This window comes from Heterodontus francisci, chromosome 42 (assembly GCF_036365525.1).
Source record: "Heterodontus francisci isolate sHetFra1 chromosome 42, sHetFra1.hap1, whole genome shotgun sequence".
NCBI lineage: Eukaryota > Metazoa > Chordata > Chondrichthyes > Heterodontiformes > Heterodontidae > Heterodontus > Heterodontus francisci.
The window spans coordinates 6,248,188-6,273,628 of record NC_090412.1 but is presented as its reverse complement, the minus strand read 5'-3'; the positions used below and the strand labels follow the sequence as shown (position 1 = coordinate 6,273,628).

At 42.6% G+C, this 25,441-nt stretch overlaps 1 protein-coding gene across 8 annotated transcripts in view; it reads right to left on the bottom strand.

The window, feature by feature from the left end:
• The window catches only part of cdh23 (cadherin-related 23), a 658,884-nt gene that overhangs the window by 503,638 nt on the left and 129,805 nt on the right, over nucleotides 1-25,441 (bottom strand). For all 8 annotated transcript variants that reach the window (XM_068020420.1, XM_068020419.1, XM_068020423.1 and 5 more), the window contains exons 4-6: nucleotides 13,605-13,747; nucleotides 9,332-9,379; nucleotides 1,656-1,748 (exon numbers count right to left, since the gene is read on the bottom strand). In XM_068020420.1, the coding sequence (XP_067876521.1) occupies nucleotides 1,656-1,748; nucleotides 9,332-9,379; nucleotides 13,605-13,747 (284 nt within the window). The remainder of the gene's footprint in view (nucleotides 1-1,655; nucleotides 1,749-9,331; nucleotides 9,380-13,604; nucleotides 13,748-25,441) is intronic.

Here is a 25,441-nt window from a genome sequence, read left to right as displayed (position 1 = left end):
TCTTCCAGGTCATTTATAAAAATGACAAACAGCAGTGGCCCCAAAACAGATCCTTGCGGTACACCACTGGTAACTAAACTCCAGGATGAACATTTTCCATCAATCACCACCCTCTGTCTTCTTTCAGCTCGCCAATTTCTGATCCAAAGCTCTAAATCACCTTCAACCCCATACTTCCGTATTTTCTGCAATAGCCTACCGAGGGGAACCTTATCAAACGCCTTACTGAAATCCATATACACCACATCCACTGCACTGGAGTTACAGCACTGGGTAGGCGGAGGACCAACAAGGAACCTGCAACCAGGTATAGCTCCACACCCTCAGAACCAACTATAAAATGTCATGTGTCTACTAAGATCAACAGCATTTTTAAAAACTTTAAACAATGAACTGTTTCTTTTTCTGACTAAGTTTACATTAAATGCTTCGGAGTTTGAAGCAAAGTAAATATTTTAATATAATTTTGATTTTGACATATAATCTGAGTGTTAAACCACAACTTGTATTTATACAGCATCTTTTAACACAGTAAAACATCCCAAAACACTTCACAGATATATCAGACAAAATTAGACACCGACCCAGAAAGATATTGGGACATGTGGCTAAAAGCTTGTTGAAAGAGGTAGTTTTTTTTTTAAAGGAGCTTCTTAAAGGAGGAGAGAGAAGTAGAGAAGAGATTTAGGAAGGTATTTCCAGAGTGTAGGGACCAGGAAGCTGAAGGTACGGCTGCAAATGGAGGAGTGATTAAATCAGGGATGCACAAGAGGCCAGAATTAGTGGATTTGGACTTGTCAGATTTGTCGGGCTGGAGGTGGTTGCAGAGATTGGAGGGGGGTGGCGAAGAAGGGTGAGGCCACAGAAGGATTTGAACAGAGATGCAAATTTTAAAAACAAGGACTTCTGGATAAATTGTAGTGTGTAAAAGAAACCAGTTGCCTTTCTCTGTGGGGTTTGGGGGGGGGGGGGGGGGGTGGTCCCACTGCAAATACTGACACACTCTCAAGACCCTGTGGAAATAGGAGCATTCTTCTGGGGCCCTGCAAACATTGCCAGTATTCCAAGGACCTTCAATCCGAATTTTCAAAAGGCAGTGTGCACAGCAACAGGAATTACATTGCAAGAAAGAGCACATTATTACATCTCAAAAGCCCCCAAGCAGTTGTCACATAATTGAAATAATTATAGATGTTATTTGGGAAAACTTGACTTCCATTTATTACAGTGTAAACTTCAGAAATAGCATTGAGATAAACAACCATTTAATCTATTTTCCATGGTGTTGGCTGAAGAAGGAATCTACTGCATATAGAGTCATGGGATCGTTAATTTCCATCTGAACAACTGGAACATCTGACCCAAAGGATGCCACCTCCAGCAATGCAGCATCCCTCAACGCTGCACTAGATTATCTGCTTTCGGTCAGCAGTGGGCACGAATCCATAGTCTTCTGAATGGACAAGAGTGCCAGTACTGTCTCAAGCTACCACTCGATGAGTTAACATGGAATAAAAATGAAATCAAGACAGCACACTGTACATCCCATCTCCAACAGACAGAAAACCGCTGACCTCATGGACTCCTGGTAAATTACTGAAGACAGGGCAATGATTGGTTTTAATACAAGGTTCCTTCTCATGTTTGGCACCTACCTCAGGAATTCGAACACTGTACGGCTGGTTGTGGAACACTGGTGGATTATCATTGACATCACCAACTTGAATATTGACAATGCCTTTAATCACCTGTAAATGAGGAGTCAAGAAATGTTTAGGAATTGTGCAATAGCGCATTTAATTATGAATGAATCAAATGAACATTGGACATTGATGGATTCCTCCATCTTACTAAAAAAGTAGTGTTGCTTTTGACAAAAGCCTAATAGCGTTTGCATTCATTAAGTTGTCATTTGAGATTCTTACCCTGTCCTATTCCCAACCAAAAATAGAAAAGCATTGTGCAATGAACTTATCAATATGCATTATGCTAAGTGTGAAACAGCTTGATTAATTCATGTAGATCACTCACTGTGCAACCAGCTATGATCTTGTACGTCTAATCAGTACAAGAAACTACAATCAGATGCATCATATTTCTGGAACACTGATGAAATGCAGGTTCATTTAATATTTCACTGTAATATTTAAACGTGCACTGAGTAAAACGTGCCAAAGGGCTTCCATTTGTTTTAGCTCAAAATATTCCAGGTAAAGAATATAGCCTCCTGCAATATTTAGACTGCATCAATATTTAATACCCCTTGCCACCTGTATTCATTATTGTGGTGAGTCTGTTCAGGTTTAAACCAGGGATTCCAAGTACAATTATCAGCTTAAAGCAACAAAAAAAAAAAGTATATTTATGGACTATAATGGGGCAGGCACATTTTTTTGTCTATTTGAATAGTGGGTTAGGAGGATTATTTTTAAGCTTGTAAGAACTCTGTCCCCCAAATCTTCCATCAATTACACATTAATGACACAGGCATGAATGACCTCCTACTGTGTTGCATCATTGTATAATTAGTACAGCCAACTGGGAAAAGCAGAGATAATTTTCCTTCATTTCTGCTAAGACATGTTTACATAATGGCTCAAAGAAAAAAAAAAACAAGACTCGTGTTTTTTTTTCAGATTGATGGAGCTACTCCAAGAATCCCAATCTTTCATTAGTAGAATCTCCAATCAACTGGTGCAGGTCCACAACACGTTTCTAAAGTTGTTGGACTGTGGTGCTTTCGACAGTAAGCAAGCCAGGACAATGATGAGGTCACCGTCAATGGGCTTTTGAGGCACTTACACCAGGCTCGAAGGGCCGAAGGGCCTACTCCTACTTTCTGTAAACTGACATATGCCGAAGAATTCCTTGAAAATGGATGCTGAAAATGAGGAGCTTTTGACATTAAAATAGGCGATGGACACCTCCAGTTTCGTAACGAGGGGAATTCATTGCCACAATGCTCAATTAAGTGGATGAACGGGAAACAATTGATCAGATAGCAACAATTTATATTTATATAGGGCCTTTCACATAGCAAAACATCCCAAAGCATTTCACATGAACATCAAACAAAATTTGCCACCAAGCCACATGAGGAGATATCAGGACAGGTGACCATAAGCTTGGTCAAAGAAACGTCTTTGAAGAAACGTTGGCCTTAAAAGGTAGAAAGGCAGAGAGGTTTAGGGAGGCAATTCCAGAGCTTAGGACCAGGCAACTGAAGACACAGCCACCAATGGTGGGATGATGGAAAATGGGGGTGCACAAGAGGCCAGAATTGGAGGAGCAGAGAGATCTTGGAGAGCTTCAAGGCAGGAGGAAGCTACAGAGCTTGGGAGAGACAAGTGTCATGCTAGACCCCCACCCCACCTGCCAAGAATGAGGTACATCAATTTTGTCATGAACATTGATTTTTAACTGTTGTTGGAGCGAGGAAATGACTTGTTAAACAGATCAGCCGTGGCTGGAAAAACACATTTACATACTAACAGATATCGAAGGTGAGGAAGCGCATTCCAGGGCCTGCTGAGGAGGATACAATCCACAAGAGCCAGGACTGGTTAGACCAGCTGGTCACATGACTAACTGGCTGTTCCAGGCTTTTGTTTTGAACTGGCCACAGAGAGTTTGTACTCAAAGACTGTTTGCTCCTGGACTGAAGATCTCTCCTGTCTGCTCCCATCTCTTTCTCACAAGCCTCTGAATTCACTGAGGGCACATGAACCCCGAGAGAGAAAAGTCTCCAACAGTGAACAAGGTTTAAGAGGAATACTGGGCCCCAACAAAAAGATCTAGCTACAAGCAAGGACTCTACAGTGAGCTCGAAGAACCAAAACAACTTTTCAGATATTGCCTCAAACTTCTCCACTTTATTTTTCTTCTGCTCTTTTATGTATCTATTTGAATGTGTATATCTCGTATGCATGCTAGCGTGGGGCACATTGTGCATTCGTAGGCATTAACCGAATTAGAGTTTAAGAAATTTCAACTTTTCTTCTTGAAACCTAAAAAGCCTGTTCGTGCTGGTTTCTTTGCCTTATAATTGGAAAGCAATGAACAAGGATTCACCGAGGGGGTGCTAAAAACACTGTTTAAAATTAAACCCGGTTACAGTAAGACCAGGTGAAGGCGAAGAGGGACCCCTAGACCCCTTTCTCACCTGCTCTTAACACAAGCAGCACAGTGGCGCAGTGGTTGGCACCGCAGCCTCACAGCTCCAGCGACCCGGGTTCGGTTCTGGGTACTGCCTGTGTGGAGTTTGCAAGTTCTCCCCGTGACCACGTGGGTTTCCGCCGGGTGCTCCGGTTTCCTCCCACAGCCAAAGACTTGCATTTTGATGGGGGCAATTTATAATGGCCAATTTACCTAGTATAGGTAGGTGGTAGGGGAATTGAGGGAAGGTGAGGATGTGAGAGGGTAATGGGATTAATGCAGGATCAGTGTAAATGGGTGGTTGATGGTCGGCATGGACTCGGTGGGCCGAAGGGCCTGTTTCAGCGCTGTATCTCTAAATAAAATAAATAAAATAAAACAAGCAATTGAATTAATGAGTATTGGAAACTGCACAAGTAGTATGGAAGTAAATGCAAGTACTTAAACAGTGGATGCATCAAAAATTAAGCAAAGTTGAATGCAGCAAAGCTTTAACAATGTCATGGATTGGACTGTATTCTGTGGAGAAAAGCAGTCTCATTTTACAGTGCAGGAGGAACAAAGAAGGGAAGAGGCACACAATCGGAAACTGTCAATAAGTGAACTCTGTCTAAGCGGCCTTTCAGATCCGGTCAAAAGATACAAGATCTAAAGAAAATTGCCAAATATCCAAGAGGATTTTTACAATGGCCCAAGTGTTCGTGGAATTCTTATCCAGTTACATCAGCAAACTGTCAGTGTGATATGTTTGCTGCAAAGTTGTCTGTTGAATTAATCAATAAGTTTTATGTAGTACTGTAAAATGTGAAGTACCTTGGAAATAGGTGACAGTTTAAAAACAATGTTTTGACATTATCTCAACTTGAAAGTGACTTATCAGCCACAGCAATTTCTTACAGGAAAACATCTATATACTTAACAATGTTAAGATACTGACTGAGTTCTCTAGGCTACAGATGCACGATGGAACAGGCTAGGGCTCTGTTCTCTGGAAAAGAGAAGGCTGAGGGGTGACCTGATAGAGGTCTTGAAGATTATGAAGGGGTTTGATAGGGTAAAAGTGGAGATGGTGTTTCCACTTGTGGAAACATCCAAAACTAGGGGTCATAAACAATGCTCCTTCTCAATTTTTTTGGATTGCATGGGCCATTTGTTTCAGTGTGTGGCCCCTTCAATTTTTTTGTGTGGCACGCTAAAGGGGTCATCATGTGTGGGGCCTGCACAGGGACTCTCAGGTTGCTGAGCACCTGCACAGTTTGAGGGAACATTGGTCACGAGTATGAAATCGTCGCTAAAAAAATTCAAAGAAGGAGGATTCGTGTGAAACTTCTTTGCCCAGTGAGTGATAGAATGTGGAACTTGCTGCATGGAGAAGTTGAGGTGACTAGCATGATGCATTTAAAGGCACGCTAGTTAAACACGAGGGAGAAATGAATAGAAGGGTATGCTAATAAGATGAGATGATGTAGGGTGGGAGGTGGTTGTGTGGAGCACAAACAATGGCATAAACGCACAGCTACTATTCTGTAAACTCAATGTAATCCTTGAAATTGAAAACTGTGGCGCAAAATGCATTAGTGATCGGCGGAACAGCAAAGTGCTGCTATGTTGCACAACTACAGTAAAAGCTATGGGTGTAACTTGTCTCCTCTTATCTCTGCAGGCCAAGCTAGCAGTCAACAAAAGAGCAGAGGCTGCCCGAGACTGGGTAAGCCTCTGTCTATGGATGAGTGAAGAATAATTGGGTTATTTGACTGAGAGTTGCTGGAGGTCATCAAAACTGGTGACAAGTGAGACAACACACCAGTACAGACAGAGGTAAAACATCTTCTGCAGCATGTCTGTTCCGCTCAATCAGCATGGCCACACAGTGCCAAAGCCCAAAAAGTGCCTGCAGTAAGACTAAGTTAACCAAACAGATCACACTGCCGATTACTGATTCAAACCCCATGTGTTATCTGTGTAGAACAAGAGGACAGCAGCCCAGAAGACACAGCAAAGAGCAGCACTGATCACATACCCTGCTCAGAGAGACTAATTACAGCCACATTCCACTCCTTCTGGCCCCACAAGGAAAGTCAAGGAAAATAAAGGCATATTCTTTTTAACAGCTCTCGTGGCCCCGAACCCTTCTCTCTCAAGCTTAATGTGCCAAGAAAGCCGCAACAGTTTCCACACACAGGTCTCTGTCTGGAACAGCAGTCGAAGCCCCATATGATATGATCAGAGCTCAATCTGCATATGTCAAGGTGATTTCCAACAGGTGCTCCCTTGCCTATGCAGGTTAAATTCAGAACAGTTCTTCGCATTTACATTAACCTAGAAGAAAAACTTCCCAAGGTGTTTCACAGGAACATTCTCTCAGACACTGAGCCACATAAAGTTATATTGGGACAGGTGGCCAAGAAAGTAGATTTGAAGGAGTGTCTGAAAGGAGAGCGCGCGCGCGAGAGGGGAAAAGAGCTTTTACAGAGGGAATTCCAGAACTTAGAGCCTAGGCAGCTGAAGGCATGGCTGCCAATGTTGAAGGGAGTAAGATCAAGGATGTGCAAGAGGCCAGAATTGGAGGAGCACAGAGATCTCGGACAGAGTTTACAGAGAGATAGAGGCCATGGAAGGAAGTATTTGAAAACAAGTCTTGAGAACTTGCAGTGTGAGAAGTAGGTTCCTCAGCAGGTCCTCACCAGTGATTTAACTTCACACCCACAGGATGTCAGAGAGAGGGAACAGAAGTGTAGACTAAGCAAGAGGAAAAATGGGAACAGACTAGGTACAGGAAGCAAAAGCATGTCTAACAGCTAATTTTCTTCTTCAAAGGCCTGCGAAAGGGGAGATAGTCATAAATCCATGGTGTAGAATAATATGCTTAGGACCAAACAACATCCTGACCACTGCCAAGACTTGGCTAATTTTTACTGAAGTAAATAGTTAACTTGAAATAGAATAAAGAGAGGTTTATCAGTTCGAGTGCTGTAATGCTTTGTGTAATAAAACTCCTGCACAGCGAGAAGTCATTTGGCGACACTCCACATCAGAAATAGTGAAAAAAAAGGAGACTTTGAGCTGCCACCATTTTTCGCTTGAAATATTCTTTTCTCCTCCAAACTCCCAAGGAGAAAAATATATTGAAGTAAAAAAAATTTTTTTTAAAACCCTCGGCTTTTGTCAGAGATGTTATCAGAAAATCCATCCAGCAACAAGCAAGCTACTCTGGAATGGCAAACTTCTGCAAATCTTGATTTCCTTTCGTTAACCCGTTTGCAAATATTGACAAGTGCCTGTAAGCCCTTCGCAAATACCAACATGTCCCAGAAATCCCCTTGCAAGTATTGGCACAGTCCAGCAGACCTCCTGTAAATATGGGAATGTTTCAGGCACCCCCTCTACAAATTACACTGACCTCTGAACTTCCAAAAGCGTTGGGTGGAAAGTACCAGTAAACTATTTGCATTGGCAGCTTTAACAACGTGCTAACTCAACAAATCGAGAAATCCAATAACCTGTATAATCCCTGGAACCTCCTCCCAGACTAACCCAAAATGGCTGAGGTCAGTTAAACTCTTTTATTCCAACTCACATCCCTAACACAACTCAACAGATTGGCTCTCCTTGTTTTCTTACCTCACGCCTAGCTGATACTTGGAAAAATACAGTTCCAATTCAGGTCCGCAAATCAATAAATTTTCTGAAAATAGTCATGAAATATACAATGCTACTTGGCTGAAATGGAGTGGAGGGGGAAGCGATTTTTTTTTTTATAACTTCAGTACAAGTTTATTAGAAATTTGAAACATCCTTAAAATGTCTCTAGTTAAATATCTTGCATTTTCTTTGCCAAATGTTTACTGCAAAAGTCAGAGAAGAAACAATTTTGATGTAAAGATGCTGTTGTATAGATGAGACAGCTGTAAACGAATGTCATGCACATTGCTTGTTATGTCACAGTCTCCCAGCGCCAGCTCACAATTGCTCTCTTGCTAATCTCCCAACCCAGTATCTCAAAGAGATGCTGTATCACAATGCATGAAGCACAACTTTTCTGTATCCCTACATACATCCTTAGGTGGTCAGGATAATTAAACTGAGTAACTTGCACAGACAATGAACACTGAATTATCAGAGAATTATAGAATGATACAACACGGGAAGAGGCCATTGTATTTTGCCTTCATTTGGTCACTCAAAAAATATCAGCTGAACTCGCACAACATTACAGACACCAGAACGAGTGCAGACCAAAACATACCAGCAAGCCAAGCATTTCTTGGAGATGTTCCCACTCAATTTAGAAAATGTCTCTGGCCAGAAAATAGAAGTCACAAACACAGCTTTTAACACAGTTGTGGAACAGTCACCTTGCCCTCAAATTCACCCCATCTTGAAAAACACTGTGTACTCCAGAACAGCAAGCGCAGACATTTGTGGATCCACATCTACCAGCAGCAGTTGTGCAGACGTGAAAGGGCTTCCATTTTTAAATTTTTCTGCAGCATTTTCTGCAATGCGCTATTTGTAATTGCCCTTTGTAGGATTGTGTAAAGTTTTGGTTGATAGGGCAGCAAAACCCTAGAAATAGTCAAGAAATAGCTGGATGCTGTGAAGTGGGGGAACTGTAGATTTCAGGATGGAGGAGTTAGCATGGGGCAAAGAGCCTTCCGAACCCTTCTCTATCCTGTGATGCAACAGTTTGAATGTCATACTATCGAGTCAACATGACACCGCATTACTGTGCTGTTGGGAAAGCAGATGAAAAGAAGACAAGACAATCAGGCACATCAACATACAACTTATCCAGTCGATGGGACAACCTTGTCCATCATCCTCCCTAACTGTTAGTAATGCCAACACCTGGGCCAGGCCAAAAAACAGAAGGAAAACAAATACAGGGGTCAAATTCAGGGTAAACCACTGAAAAATTCAACCCTCAAATTCCTTCAGCAGCAAGCTTCTGAAAACCGTGTTTACCCTGTGTTGCATCACTGGGTAAAGTAACTACCCCAATGTTCTTCCCCACACCTGCACAGCTCATCAAATTCTTTCTGAAAGGGCTGCACCAGAATCCTAATTATCACACTGGATCTAAAAGAATGAGCGTTTCTTGGTTTATGTGAGCAATGAGTCAAGAAAGTTAAATTACTCAAGTCTTGAAGTCGAGACAAAACAAATCATTACTTACGCTTTGCTTGTCACTAACGGAGAACTCAACTTGAAGTTCTGATACGACCTGAAAAAGAAAGCATTCGAAAGTGATGATGCAGGATTAAGTAACAACTGAAGTATAACAAGGCCACTAGTTTGGGGTTTTCACAGAAAATAATTAGAATTATGGAATACAATCCCAAAACAACAATAGCGTTTCAAGAAGGCAACTCTCCACCATCTTAAGGGCAATTAGCAATGGACAATAAATGAAGGACTGACCAGCATCACTGACATCCCAGTATTGAACATAAGAGACTTATTGATCTAAAGACTATGAGAAATAAAGCATTCGGATGCTGTAATCTTTTCTTCCGATAGCAAAACTATAATCGAAGATGTTGGGACCACTTGCAACATCACGGACCTTGTATTGTAAGGGTGCATTGTCAATAAAAAGTTATTTCAGCAAGTACAACACAGCATCAAGCATTACAAAGGATTTATTTTTTTCTGCACAATAGTCCAATTTTCATGCCAACAATATTCTGACAAAAATTGCTAAAGTACGTTAGTATGTATATAATAGCATATTTCAGTTCCCTGATACAATAGCACATCTTTGTCATTTTATGTTCAATATTTCATTTTTTAGAAGCCAGTGAAGGACAGACAGACACAAACAAAATGTAAAAGAGGCTAACAGATTATTGTTCTCCTTTCTCTTGTCTGGAGAAGCTACATGCCACTGCTGTAACTGGCAAGATGGATAGCCTCCCAAAGGCCAGCCAATACTGCCTTTTTTTTTAAAAAACCTGTTTTAATTCTTCAGATACTTCCAACAGAGTCATAACAAATGCTCTGAAAACATACATACTGGCCGGAATTTTATGCCCTCCTCACCCCCCCCCCCCCCAAAAAAAAGCAGGTTGGTGGCAGGGGGGTGTAAAATGGAGTGGGAGGCTCCGGGGGTCCTTCCCGACCTGCACCCGCCTCCACTGCCATTTTACGCGGGACGGTGGCGACAGGAAATGGCCCACCCACCCCAGGTCAATCAAGGCCCTTAAATGGCCAGTCAACAGGAAAAGCCGCCTGTAAAAAGTAGGCAACCTTCTGCCGGCCTTGGGGGGGTCCCTCCTGATCAGGCCCCCTGTGCCCAAAGGAGGGCCGCCCCCGATGCCCCAACCGCCAACACACCCACCACCCCGGCTCCAGAATCGAGCCCCCTTGCCTCGCCGGGACCTGATCGATGACCCCTAGCGAGGCCCCAAACACTTACCTCCTATCCGTCCTCTCTGTCATCTTGATCACGGTGGGTTGCAGTCCCAGAAGTGGCCAACGCTCCCGGTGGCCACTGCTGGGACTAAGAGCTGCTGCCGCGCTGATTGGCCAGCTGCTCCATTAGGTAGGACTTCCTCCCTCCATGAGGTGGAAGTCCCACCGAATACCAATCAAGGGCCCAGAGACCGTAAAGTCTGGACCGGATCCCCAGGCCTGGCGGAGGTGGTACAAAGGGAGGAAGGAGTGAGAGGAGGGAGGAAGGAGTGAGAGGAGGGAGCAGTCAAATGGATAGGGGATAAAAGGTATAAAGACAAAAAAATAGCTGCAAAAACCTTGTGGCTTCCACCAATGTAAAATGGCAGTCATGTCATTAAAATGTGATCTGAGTGAACCCAACACTGCTCAACAGAAAAAACATTTTGAGAGAGGGGGCACCAAGGGGAAACTTGAGGGAGGGAGTGAAAAAGAAGTTACAGTCAAGAACATGAGCAAAGAAATAAAAACCACCATCATAAACTTGCCCATTTGTCCATGAGCAGTTCCATAGATCATCTGTTTCACGAAAAGATCATACAGAAATCTTAAAGACGGAATCTATTCAGAGGTAATATATAATAGTCATTTCCTTGGGTTACAGAGACCATTGAGAAAACCCCAAACTAGTCACTCAGCAGCAGTGAGTTACATCCAAGTGTCACAAAACCCAGAAGTTCGCAACGAACTAACCAGGAAGGTACAAAAATTAATTAGAAATTGCGTGGTTCACTGGAGTGAAGTTGCCCATTTGTAGCAAACTAGTTCCCACACATCACCATAGCAAAGATACTGTAAGCTCCCCGAAGCACTTGCACTTGGGAACCAGTCTGGTTCCCAAGGCTGACGTCTGATATGAATTGTTAGGGATATGCTAGACAATTTCTTCCCAACTTGTAACCCAAATCTGCACGTGCTGTCAAATCCAATGCCTTCAGGAAAATGAGCAGGTGCTCATTTATTTTGTACATCTAAATTAATTGCAAATCTATTACGGAATGCTCAAGACTATGCAAGTGAATGTCAGATAAAATTCTGCTGCTTTTGGCTTTGAACCTAGCTGTTGCGGTATTTTACAATCCATATTATTGCATTTTCCACACATTCAGACAAGTGAGCTGCCGAATTACCATGACAAGATTGTTAGCACTCGCCACGTCTCAGTTCAAACCAATCCAATTTACAAATATGGAAAACTGAACTAATTTCTTCTGACAATCATCTTTACACACATCAGTGCGAGGTCACTTTTTCTTTCAGAATCATGAAATATATTCAACAGCAATCCATGTCACAAGAAAACTGAGAGAACCCTTGTCGAGTCTTCCCACGAAACAAGGAAACTCTGGTTAAAGTAATGATCCATGGTGCAACCGAAGACACGTTTTCCAATGAAGTAAAATGTGCAGCATGGACATGTGAGTATCCCATACCAGTGGTTACAGTACCTGAAATATCAAACCCCAAATCGCTAGTTCAAATCCCAACAAGGCAGGTTGAGAAACACAAGTCAATAAATCTTGTAAACTGTAGGCTGGTATGAAAAAAATTATTATGAAAGATCTTAGATGATTGCAAAAACCCAAAGGATTCACTAGAGAATGAGTTTGCTCAGACCAGCTCTGGCCTATACAGTCATTCCAATCAAATCACATTCTGAATGGATGTTTAGCAGAGATTTCCCAACTAGCCATTAAAAACATTGAATCCTTCATTGTTTGAAATAAACTTTTTATAAAATTAATAGTGTTCTGGAGGAAATTTATGAAATATTGAACACCTGAGGCTGCAGTGAACAGGCTCTGTGGCTGCAAGCACTCTTCCATCATTGAAATGCAAATACCTGCTCACCCATCATCCCTGTGCTCACTCACCAACATTTGCTCTTGGTTTGTCAACATCACAATGTAAAAATTTTCGTCCTCATCTTTAATTCCCTCCATTGCATTGTCCTTCCCTGTTCCTGTGATCTCCTCTATGCCAACAACTCTCCGAGATCTCGGCTCTACTCCAATTCTGGCCTCTTGCACATCCCCGATTTTAATCGCCTCACCATTGCCAGTGGTGCCTTCAGCTGCCTGGGCCCTACCCTCTGGAATTCCCTCCCTAAATGCCTCTGCCCTTCTCCCCTCTAAGACGCTCCTGAAAACTCCTGACCAGTCTTTTGATCACCTGTCCTAATATCTCATGTCTCAGTGTCAAACTATGTGAGGCTCCTGTGAAGCATTTTGGGGCATTTTATGACATTGAATCCACTACATAAATGCAGGTGGTTGTTGTTATTGTTCCCACAGAAATTCTAGATTCAGATTTTATAGATTTTCTCAATCCTCCCATCTGCTTCCTCATTTCTTGTGCATATTTCATCAAGCATTTTCCTCATTACAGGCAACAGGCCGGGGAGGGAGGGTGGGGGGGCGGTCAACAATGCGGCATTTGCAAGGCGCAGTGTTCAAATATTAGCAACATGCATGGAGGATAGAGGAGGGGAAGGATGGAAAAAGAACGACAGGTGGAAATCTTTGCTGGGGTGAGGAGCATCGTACATGTAAACAGACTTTATTATAACAGCATCACCACATAATTCCAACATGGAAAATTTAAGCTATGCAAGAGAATCATTTATTGTTAAAGCAATTTTAAAAATTAAGCTTACATAAACATTATTAGCCATTAGGAAGTGCAGGCAAAAGAAATGATGAAAGGCACATGCCCCCATGTTAATCCACTATAAAATAAGACAGTTATTACAAGGCACTGGTGGGAGTCTATTAATGCCAATTAGTGGACATTTGTTTTTCTATTGAATTGATGACTATTACTCACTGCAAATCATGATCAAATTTGCACTAATATATTCCCAAGGGCCAAATATTGCTTAATTAATAGATTCTTCAGTTAAGATAAATCAGTGCACCCTTCAACGAAACCTGCATTAAGATGCGAGGTCTCGGGTTATATTGCGCCTCAAGGCTTGCCAACAGCGACTAAATTACCTCTCTATCCAGAGGCTGACGAAGCCACACAACTCCCGTCTCACTTTCTACTGCAAAATATTTGCTGGCTTCTTCCCCGACGACTCCGAACACGAGCGTATCATTGTCTGGATCTCTTGCCCACAATTTAGTAATGGAAGAACCTACAGATAGATCCAAAGAAAATAATTAGTCATCAATTTCGTAACATCTTAAACATGCTAAGAGGGTGGTCATGTCCTGCCATGATGGAACAATTGCAAAATTTATGCGTAGCAAAGAAGAGTCTGTGTTCAAGCAGACTATGTAAGCATGTTCTCAAACTTTAATGAGAGAAATCACAATTTAATATGTCAGCAAGCAGACTTTGCTTTGAAGCGAATATTTTCAGTGTATTTCAAAACAATTGTCAGACAATTGCAACTCATCGTTACAACAGCCCCCTGCATTAAAAATCTTGCAGTTCAAATCACGTCAGATGAACATTCTGTGACCTAACCGAGGTCTTTAAGACCATGAAAGGGTTTGATAGCATTGACATAAGGATGATGTTCCCACTGTGCGTGAGACCAGAACTAGGGGCTATAAATATAAGAGTGAGTAATACATACAACAGGGAACTCAGGAGAAACTTCTTTACCCAGAGAGTGGTGAGAATGTGGAACTCGATATCAAAGGGAGTGGTTAAGATGAATAAATGCTTTAAAGAGGAAGCTAGATAAGAACACGAGGGAAAAAGGAATGGAAGGTTATGTTGATAGAGTTAGATGAAGAGGGGTGGGAGGAGGCTCGTGTGGAGCATAAACACCACATGGACCTCTGGGCCGAATGGCCTGTTTCAGTGTTGTAAATACCTTGTAATGTAATGAATACATTTAATTCACTTAGTTGTCTTGCAAAATGCTAATTTTTAACTTGGATTTCATCACATTACCTAAGCTGACACTCCAGTACAGCACTGAGGGAGTGCTGCCTAACCTGAGGTGCCATTTGTCTGATGAAACGTTGAAATGAGGCCTTACCCACCCACTCGTGCCATTCAGCTAGGTGCAAGAGATCCAAAAGCACCGTTCAATGGACAGCAAGGAGTTCCACTAATAACCCAGCCAAACATTGCTGCTTCTAACACTGAGCATTCCTCCTCTTGCTGTTTGTGGGATTAAGCTGTGCACAACATGACTGTTTCATCCGCAGACACAAGAACAGTCTCACATTTTAAATCAATTCATTGTATGTGAAATATTGCAAAATGTTTCCAAGAGATGTGATAAATACTATGTACATCCAGGTTCTCTATCTCCCTCTTCTTAATTTTAACTGTGCAGTATAGAAAGAAAAACACTGAATATCATTGGCTTTGAAATTATGCAGTACAGCAATGAACATTGATATGTCATTCATTTATCAGCTCTCCAGAGGTAATAGTGTATTAATTAATTCAGTCAGTAAACTGTAAAAGCCTTTAGAGTTTACAAACATGCACTCCCCATTGCTCAGCCATCTTAGTGAAGTACGTCAGAGAAACGTCCAAGCCTGTTTGTGAAGACACTGTGACTAGGATGCTTAGGTGGAGACTGTTTATTGCTTGCCATAGCACTCATTACTCCACTCACTCTCCCCCCAGTGCCGACTGGCTTTTCTTTGTATATACATCCGAGTATAATCAACGCCTAACACCTGTTCACCCTATTACCTTCAACCACAAGGTATTTAACATCCATTAACAGAACTTATTAGACACTAACAACGTACTTACACCCTCCAAACTAGGACAGGGTGAGTTTAATGGATAATCAATGTTTTATTCCTGAAGTCATGCAGCCTTAGCATTTCTCTCTAAAGCCCCAGTCTCACCTCCCTGAAGTCGGGCTCGAGTTGTGGGGTGTTCGAGTTAGGGAATTGCATCTGGTTTTATACATTGATTTTATAAATGGCTATGCATTGCAAAAAGTCAGAAAACTGTATTGAGGGGCAACGTTTATCGTTTTTTGCTGAAGCAATGGGATTTACTTGGTGATTCTCATTCCAGACAACACTGTAGAATCATCGCAAAAATAGTTTTTATTTAAACATTACTTTTTCTTTCTATTCTTTTGTACTTTCTTCCATTGGTAACAGCAATCTGTATTTACATAGCACCTTTAATGTAGCAGAACCGCTCAGGTCACTTCACAAGATTAACACTGAGCCACAGAATGAGATATTCGGACAGGTGGCCAAAAGCTTGGCCAAAGAGATCAGTTTTAAGGAGAACCTTAAAGGAGGAGAGAGAGGTTGAGAGGTGGAGAGGATGAGGGAGGGAACTCCAGCGCTTGGGCCCAGACAGATGAGGACACAGAAATTAATGATGCAGCAATGAAAATTGGGGATGTGCACAAGGCCAGATTTGGAGGACTGCAGCCAAGAGGGTTGTAGGGATGAAGGAGGTTAAAGGTGAGGCAGCAAGGCCATGGAGGTATTTGAAGATAAGTTTGAGAATTTTTAAAATCGAGGTGTTGTGATGTTGCTTTAATACTGATTAACATACTACTGAATATGTAAATATTTCAGTATACATCACAGGAAGTATGCAAGTTAACATGTAATACATTAGTTGGAACAGTGTTAGAGCTCTCCTAGAATCCTGTTATCGTTTAATAAAGAGCCCTTCTTTAGTTTACCAATCATTGTTGTAGTGTTTGGTACGTTTGTGTTCAGAGTGGATAACACAACAGGAGCCAATAGATCAGTGAGCATAGATTGAATATACACTGGCAACTGGCCCACACAGTGCAAATGCATTCAACTCTGGACCTACAGGAAATGCGGGTGTACCATTCCACAAAGCACACCACACTGGATTCTCGGACTACAAAAAGGTACACTTGATGCTCAAGCACCCATCAATGCAAACACAAACCAGTGCTTACTTGGTCTGCGAGGTTTTGGACTCGCACTCACTGCTACATCAAGAATTCGATTTCCACATGCATGTAGGCTGCTCGGGAGCTTGGACCTCACACACCCTCGGCCTATGTCCTAACTTCACAATCAGAGATTATAGTCTGTGTATAAATTATTTCACTCATCTCACTATAAAACAAAAAATGAAGTATTGGGAGGAGGGGGAAAGGGGACTTGATACGGAAACACAGCGATCACACGTCCAGGAATATGTCACATCAGAGTTGCCAACTAAAGGCCGGTTCGGGTCTACAAACTAAACCTGACCAGAGTCCAACCTGGCCCGAGTCCATTCATTTTTTCCCACACCCGACCCGACCACCGGAATAAAATCAACTTTATTGAAGAGCTTGCGCTCTACCTTGGATGGAATCGCTCACAGCAGGCTAGTGCGAGTGTTTCCCGCCTTGACATCTCGGCTGTCACTGTGTCCGACCCTGCCCAAGCCCGAATGCCGGACCCAGAAGAGCGACCGGACCCCGACGCGTCGTCGGGTCCCGTCGGGTTCGGGTCGGGTAGCCATGCTCGATTGCCAACCCGTGGATATTTCAGAAGCTTCACTATATCGCCAACTTTACTTTGTAATAACTCCATAAATTGACATTGTTAAAAGAAAATATCAACAGACTAGATTGTAATCAGCATCAAGGGAGAACAAAGCCAGAAAATGTTCACAAGATACTTAACAGATTATGCAGTTAACTGCACAGCTTCACTGAGATGAAAGACAAATGTAGTGTATTGCCGATTCAATCATGGATTTGAATTAGCTTTGCTCTAGAATTTTTTTTTTTATTTAATTCAGTACTCAGATGCTGGATTAACTGGCATCAAAACCTTGAGATATATTTCAATAAGCTTTGAAAATAATTTTCTATTTTGACAAATCCTTTGGCTCTTCTCGTTATGCCATTAAAAAAAATTGAGTATTGAAGTGTCAGTTTTGACAATTCATTTATTGCACTCTCTGCCCAGAGTACTGCTTCCTATTTATTGCAATTTGCTATTAGATTGAGCAGATTGGTAAACTGCTCCCCCGCTTCCCAATAGGACAGGCCAAGGCTGCATGGAGGCACAGGGGAGGGCAAGGACATAGTTACATATGAATTAGGAGAAGATGACCATTCGGCCCCTCGAACCTGCTCCTCCATTCAATAAGTTCATGGCTGAACTGATTACTCCACATTCCCACCTACCCCCAACAACCTTTCACCCTCTTGCTCATCAAGAATCTACCTACCTCTGTCTTAAAAATATTCAAAGACTCTGTTTCCACCACCTTTTGAGGGAGAGAATTCCAAAGACTCACGACCCTCTGACAGAAAACAAACTTCTCCTCATCACTGACTTAAATGGGTGACTCCTAGTTCCAGATTCTCCCACAAGGGGAAACATCCTTTCCACATCCACCCTGTCAAGACCCCTCAGGATCTTGTATGTTTCAATCAAGTCGCCTCTTACTCTTGTAAATTCCAGTGGATACAAGCCTAGCCTGTTCAATCTTTCCTCATAGGATAGCCTGCCCATTTCAGGTATCAGTCCAGTAAATCTTCTCTAATTTCTTGATGTAACTTAGCTCATAAGCAAAGAAAATTTACAGGAGCATGGGGAAAGAGCTGGGGAGTGGGATTAACTGGATAGCTCTACTGAAGAGCTAGTACAGACACGATGGGTCCAATGGCCTTTTTGTGCTGTATCCTTCAAAGATTCTACACAGTATCATGCAAATTCTACTTCTCCCCATATACCCTGCACAGCTATGGCCTTGCCCTTCTTGTTTTATGAACTGAGGATTGGAAAGTTTAAAAAAAAAGGCATTCATTATCCTGAAATCGAGACAGTATTTCCTCTCCTGTTCCTTTTAATCTCCAACTGCACCACCATACATGCTTTTCACCCTCCACACATTCATCCAAGCTGCAATCAAGACTCCTCTACTCCAACTCATGGTTAACAACCTCGAAACTCTAACTCCTTTGCTCCTTCACTTTTTTCCCTACCTTCCTGCAGTATGCAGGCTTACCATGCAATCAGAACGTTACAGCACCTGATGTGACCATTCAGCCCATCCCAACTGTGCCATCTCTGCCAAAGGGCTAACCACCTATTACCCTGCTTTTAATTTTTCTACAAAAGAGTTAGCTATTTTCCTATTTAAACATATTTCTGGATTCTACTTCCACAATTGTTCTTCGGAAGGCCTTCCAAATCCAAATAACCCTTCTGCATAAAAAGACATTCTGCTAATTTCTCCCCTTGCTCTTAGAACCTTCATCTAAAATTTATGTCCTCCAGTTCCCAACTCACCAACCAGAGGAAACATTTTCTTTATTCACCTTTTCAAAACGTCTCAGTTCTGAACACCCCCATCACTTCTCATCTTGGCCTTTTCAGTTCCAACGAAAACACCTCCAGTTTCTCGAATTTCGTTGAACTCAACTTATGCCACCCGACGAGGTCCTACAGTGGCCTGCATCACACCTCCGCTTCTGCATGTAAACTCCCTGAATTCAGTGCTTCAGTCAGTCCCAAAATAGATTCGGTGTCACATTAAGAGTAAACAGTTAACTCAACCATGCGCTAATTATCACCTTAATACAAGGACGTCCCAAAGTGACTGACAGCCAGTGAAATATTTTTGAAGCAGTAGCTAATTTGCGCAGAGCAAGTATCCACCAACAACCATTAAATAAATGGCCAGATCACCCGCTTTAGGTATTGTTTGAGCAATAAATGTTGGCTAGGGCACCAGAGAGAATTCCCTTGGCTTTTCTACAAAATATGGGATCTTTCACATCCGTCTGAGGGGGCAGACAGGGCCCCAGATTAAGATCTCATCTCATCTGAAAGACAGGGCAGCCCTCCCGGGGCACTGCCCCGCCAACAGGGCAGCCCTCCCGGGGCACTGCCCCGCCAACAGGGCAGCTCTCCCGGGGCACTGCCCCGCCAACAGGGCAGCCCTCCCGGGGCACTGCCCCGCCAACAGGGCAGCTCTGCACAGAATATGTTCACTTAGGAATGAACACACGTCCATAGTCTCAGTCCAGCAGGAAAACCAGATTACTGGTTTACAATTTTGTAAAACTGAGGTTAACATTACGTTCCACAATCAGATGAGATCTGCATGAGCTCTACTGAACACCTCGGATGGGTTCACGATATTTTTTAGCCATTGGTAATGTCTTCAACTTCTATATTTGCATTAAGGGATACCTCAGTCCCCGAGATCCATATTTAACTCACCCATATTATAAAACCCACCTGTACAATTCGTAGAGGACTTGACAGGGTAGATGCTGAGAGGCTGCTTCCCCCTGGATGGAGACTCGAACTCGGTGTCAGAGTCTCAGGGTAAAGGGTCAGCCATTTAGGATGAGATGAGGAGATATTCCTTCACTCAGAGGGTTGTAAATCTTTAGAATTCTATATCCCAGAGAGCTGTGGATGCTCAGTCACTGAGTATATTCAAGACTGAGATCAATAGATTTTTGGATGCCAAGGGAATCAAGGAATATGGGGATAGAGCAGGAAAGTGGAGTTGAGGTAGAACATAGTAGCGCAGTGGTTAGCACCGCAGCCTCACAGCTCCAGGGACCCGGGTTCGGTTCTGGGTACTGCCTGTGTAGAGTTTGCAAGTTCTCCCTGTGACCGCGTGGGTTTTCGCCGGGTGCTCCGGTTACCTCCCACAGCCAAAGACTTTGATAGGTAAATTGGCCATTGTAAATTGCCCCTAGTGTAGGTAGGTGGTGGGGATGTGGTAGGGAATATGGGATTAATGTAGGATTAGTATAAATGGGTGGCTGTTGGTCGGCACAGACTCGGTGGGCCGAAGGGCCTGTTTCAGTGCTGTATCTCTGTGACTCTATAACATCAGCCATCTTATTGGATGGCAGAGCAGGCTTGAGGGGCTGTATGACCAACTCTTGTTTCTGACGCTCTTGTATCCAAACTGCAACCCCAAGAAAATGCGGAGATGGGAATATTCCTTCAATTATGCAGTAAATAATTTTCCACTTTCCTCAACCTCCATTCTTCCAGCACCAGGTTATCCTTCCCTCCCCATCCTCTCTGCACCAGCACTGACAACTGCTCATTCTCCCGCTGTGCCTCACAAACTCCCTTCCTGGTTCCTTCCCCCTCGTTACTCTCCTTTCCAATAGCTTTCCTCCTTCCCAAACCTCTTCTACTTTCCTGCTTGCTCAGCATCGACCAGTTTTCCTCTTTGTAAAGCACTTCGAGACATCTCGGAACCAGAGACAACACAAGGAAAAACATTATGCAGCCAGCTGTTGTGATCTGAAGTTCACTGCCTGAAAGGGAAGCAGATTGATATCAAAAGGCAATTGGATAAATTCTTCAAGGTGAAACATTTATCAGGGCTGTGGGGAAAAATCAGGTGAGTGCGACAAATAGCCCTTTCAAAGAGCTGGCACTGGCCCAATGAACTAAAGGACCTCCTTCTGTGCTGTATGATTCAAGATGGCAGCTTACCACCAATTTCTTAAAGGCAATTAGGGACGGGCAATAAATGCTGGCCTCGCCAGTGACGCCCACATCCCATGAACAAATAAAAAAAGATTATCTTCTTGATGGGCGCTACAGTGATATAGATTGCCGTTGTACCTTACACACACTTGACTGGCCTCCCACCTCAATCAAGATTGCACACCATGATTTCTAACATTTCTCTTTGTGTCTTTCACTGGAGAGCAAGGGATAACGAGAACCCTTGGAAGGCAGCACGCTGGCAGAATCCGTAATCATGGTAAAGGAATTCAACCAAAACAAGTTTCAACAGTGGGCCCATCACACAAACCTGTCAACTTCAGGCATGCCACATTTACTCTTATGGTTTGTAGGCATCTCTCATATATGCAACTGAACAACACCTGTTCAGGACTTGCCCAGCGTTGACATCTCCTCCTCCAGATCGGTTAGCACAGGTCAGTTGACTTATCTCTGAATCACTGCACTTGGCTGAATGATGGCCATTCAGGCCACTGTGTTCTTGCTGGATTTTTGGTCACATTTTTCTGTTGACATTTATCTTTGTAAATTACTCTAATATTCGGTATTCAGTGTTGCTAGAGCAACTGTCACAAAGTAGTTAAACCCTCTATTAGATGTATCTGTGAAGTCAAGTTCCTAAAGTTTCTCTCCCAATGCTAGGAGCATCTGAGATATAAAAGAAACTGAATTCCCAACAACTAACCACAGGCAACACACTAAACGACTCACCAGAATATGCACGTTATAACGTCAATAAACTCAAAACACTAGTGAGGGTCAAAAAGCCATCATTGATATCTTTTGAGCCAATCAATGAAAAAACTGCCATATCACGAACAGAAAACTAGAAAAGATGTTTTGAATGCCACTGTGAAGACATCCTGACAAGAATTTCTGCTCCAATAATAAACCCCTACAGCGATTTCAATGTGGCTGGCCAAAGCCTCAGGCTGCACTGACTTGGTATTCATACATTTAAACCTAGAGGGTGTAAAATGTAGAAATACTTGCAAAATCTTAACCATGAAGGCCCAGTCTGAGCTTAAATATTTAAACAGCAACTTGCATTTATGTTGCACTTCAACGTCATAAAATATCCCAAGGTGCTTCAGAGCAATGATTTAAAAAAAACAAAATGGGACACCAGGCTGTAATGAGGTATTACGACAATGAGATTGTCACAGGAACAGCACACATCACTTTAAAAGAGGTCTAGATTTGTTGATGAAATAGCATTCTTCCATGTTAACCTCCTTTCCAATAATTAACTAAGAGTTGATGTCGCTCAGAGGATAAATACATCAAGGAGTGTTAGCCCATCCAGCCACGTAGCTTCTGGTTATTGACCCATCTGCTACTGGAAACAGTTTCTCTCCATTTACTCCCAATGATACATTTAAGGAGAAGCTAGACAAACAGACGAGGGAGAGTGGAATAGAAGGACATGCTGACAGGGTTAGGAGGAGGGCGAAAGGAGGCTCACGTGGAGCATAAACGCTGGCACGGAGCAGTTGGAATGAGCAACCGGTTTCTGTGCTGTAATGCCACATAACTGTTCTCTCAAAATCCTTCGTAATTTAAACATTTTCCTCTCAGCCTTCACTGCTCTAAGGAGAGCAATGCCAGCTTCTCCAGTCTGGGCAGTAACTGAAAATTCTTGAGATTGCGGGATGAAACTGCAATGAGTAAACACATGTTTGACTGCATAGTAATCCCAAAGGGAAGCACAGCACAACAAAATATGGGGTTACAAGTGCCTGTGAACCTTGAAAAGCTTTTTCAGAAGTCACCTACACCCCCAGAAGTGAAATCAGACCAACAAGAAATGTCACAATAAGCCAACTTCTTCCTCCCATCAGCTTCAATCTCAACCTATTTGCACATGGATCAAGGATGAAGATAGAGAAGCAAAAGAGAGTAATGATGAGGGAGAAAAAAATACACCAGGTGGAAGTTTGTTTTCAGTGTTGAATTTTCACATTTATCTGTGTCTAATCAGATCTGTAAGGAGCCCTTCAACTCTCCGTGAAGTCTCACACAGCTGGAGATTTACCAGCAATGCTACCTAGAGATCTTGTAGGGCATCAATGTCTCAAATGCCTTGTTAATTCAAAACAAGGATAAATACAAATTAATTTAATTACATTGGAGATACATCATTTATAAACTCCAGCAGAGATCCCTGTAGGCACATTACTCAGACACTGAATGCTGAGGATACAGAAGGAAGTCATATTCCATCGCCCGTTTAAGTTTTACTTGGGTGTGAATGAATTTCCCACTTTGCTATCCATCATCCTAAAGGTATCGAGCTAAAAAACCTGGAATCAAACAGCACCGAAGGAGACCATTTGGCCCACCATGCCTGTGCCACCTCCTTGGTGGAGCTATCCAATTCATCCCACTCCTCGGCTCCTTCCCCACAGCCCTGTAAATATCTTCCCTTCAAAGTATTAGTCCAATTCTCTTAAAAGTTACTATTCTACCACCCCTTCAGGCTGTGCTTTCCAAATCCCACCAGCTACCATGTAAAAACTTGTGATAACAAAATTGAGAGACCTGATTTCTGAAAAGTTGAAAAGTGCGTGAAATAAAACCTAAGTGCTGCTTGATCATCTTTGCGAGGTAGATGGGAGAGGTTCAGAGCTCAAGTTAAGTGTTCAACAGGTGGTCAAGAAATCGGTCATAGAATAATCACACCCCAATGGAGCAGACTTGACGGGCCTCTTCGAAAGATTCAGGGCCTTGAGCCCATCATCTTATCCCTACAGAATATCCATCCCATCATTTCTCCATTACAGCATCCAGCTGTTTGTTAAACTCAGTTTCTCACTGCAGGTGCAATGGGGGAAATTTTATTGGCATTGTAAATCTGTTAATGAAAACAAGTTTATGATATTACTATGCATAATGCATGGAAGCGTTTTTTGAAAGCCTCTCATTTTAGCAGTTTTAATTGTTTGCAACACATTGGTCAAGGGAGTTGATCAATGCCCACACTTAAAAATAAAAACGTTAGAGAATTAGTTCAACGAAACGTTCATGTGGGGATTTCCAGTCAATTTTCAAAACAGTATTTTGAATGGCGAGTGGCAATGTGTTATGGTAGAATCTGCTCTGCCATTTCACTGTACATAACAGAACAAGGGAGCATAACATCACAGCTGAAAGGGGACAGCTGCCCAATATCACCAGTTAATAAGCTGAAAGAAAGACGTGCACAGGAATAACACCTTACCACAACTCAAACTTCTCAAAGCATTTTGTAGATGACTAATTACTCTGAGGTGCCACAACATATATTGGAAAATGTAGTAGTCATTACGTACATAGCAAGATCCCACTAACAGTAACATAATGACTGACTAGTTAGTCTGTTTCTGGCATTGTTGGTTGAGAGAATGAGATTGGGCAAGAGCTCCAGGAGAACTCACTGCTCTTCAAATATTGCCATTGGATATTTGAAATCCCCTTAAATGGACAGACAAGAGCTCACTTTAAGGCTGCATAAATTGACACCACTATTTTGGACCACAATGGAGATGATTGGATAATTCAAACAGAAAATGTTTCTATGGAATATAAACCTCCCCCATTTGGTCTAGATGGTGAAATTTCTTTATGGTTTTGGAGACCGGTCTCTCACAGTACTTTGTAAAATGATGTCACATCTTTTCAATAAAATCTCACATGCAATGCATGTTTACCATATCCAGTGTACATGAACACCACCACTTGGCTCACACCCCCAGTCTGACAAGCAGCTGAACAGGCTGTCCACTCTCCCTACCTCTCTCTGCTCTGTCTGTACAGCCAACTTGAACAGCTACAAGGAAAAAGACAGACTTGCATCCATATCATACCTTTTGGGACCTCGGGATATTCCAAAGCACAAAGGCTCCAATGAATTACTTTTGAAGTGCAACACCTTTAGTGATCTTGGAATGTCACAAAGTGCTCCACAGCCATTTCTGAAGTGTTGTCACTGTTGAAAGGACAAATCCAGACATTTGTTGAGTACACACTGGAGAGGCCCAACCATGAAATGTGACTGTATTCTCATGACATAAGACCATAAGAGATCAGCCCCAATACAAATTACATTGGCATTTCCATTTCAGCATTGGAAAGTCTTCCAACACTTGGGGTGGAACGAGGTCAGTCAGTATCTCACTATCCAACACTTCATGAACCAAGAGAGACTTCAGCCAATTCTCAAGCAACCAGCTTACTATGTCTCTCTGCAGAAAGATGTGGGAATTGTAGCAGCCATGCAAATGTAACACCCTAGTCAAGGAGTGAAGAGAGAAAACAGGGAGGTCCAGGCTAGTTAGCCTGACATAAAGACCTGCTACCCGACCCAACATGTGTCAGGTTCGGGGCTGGTCAGGTCACTCTTCCGGGTC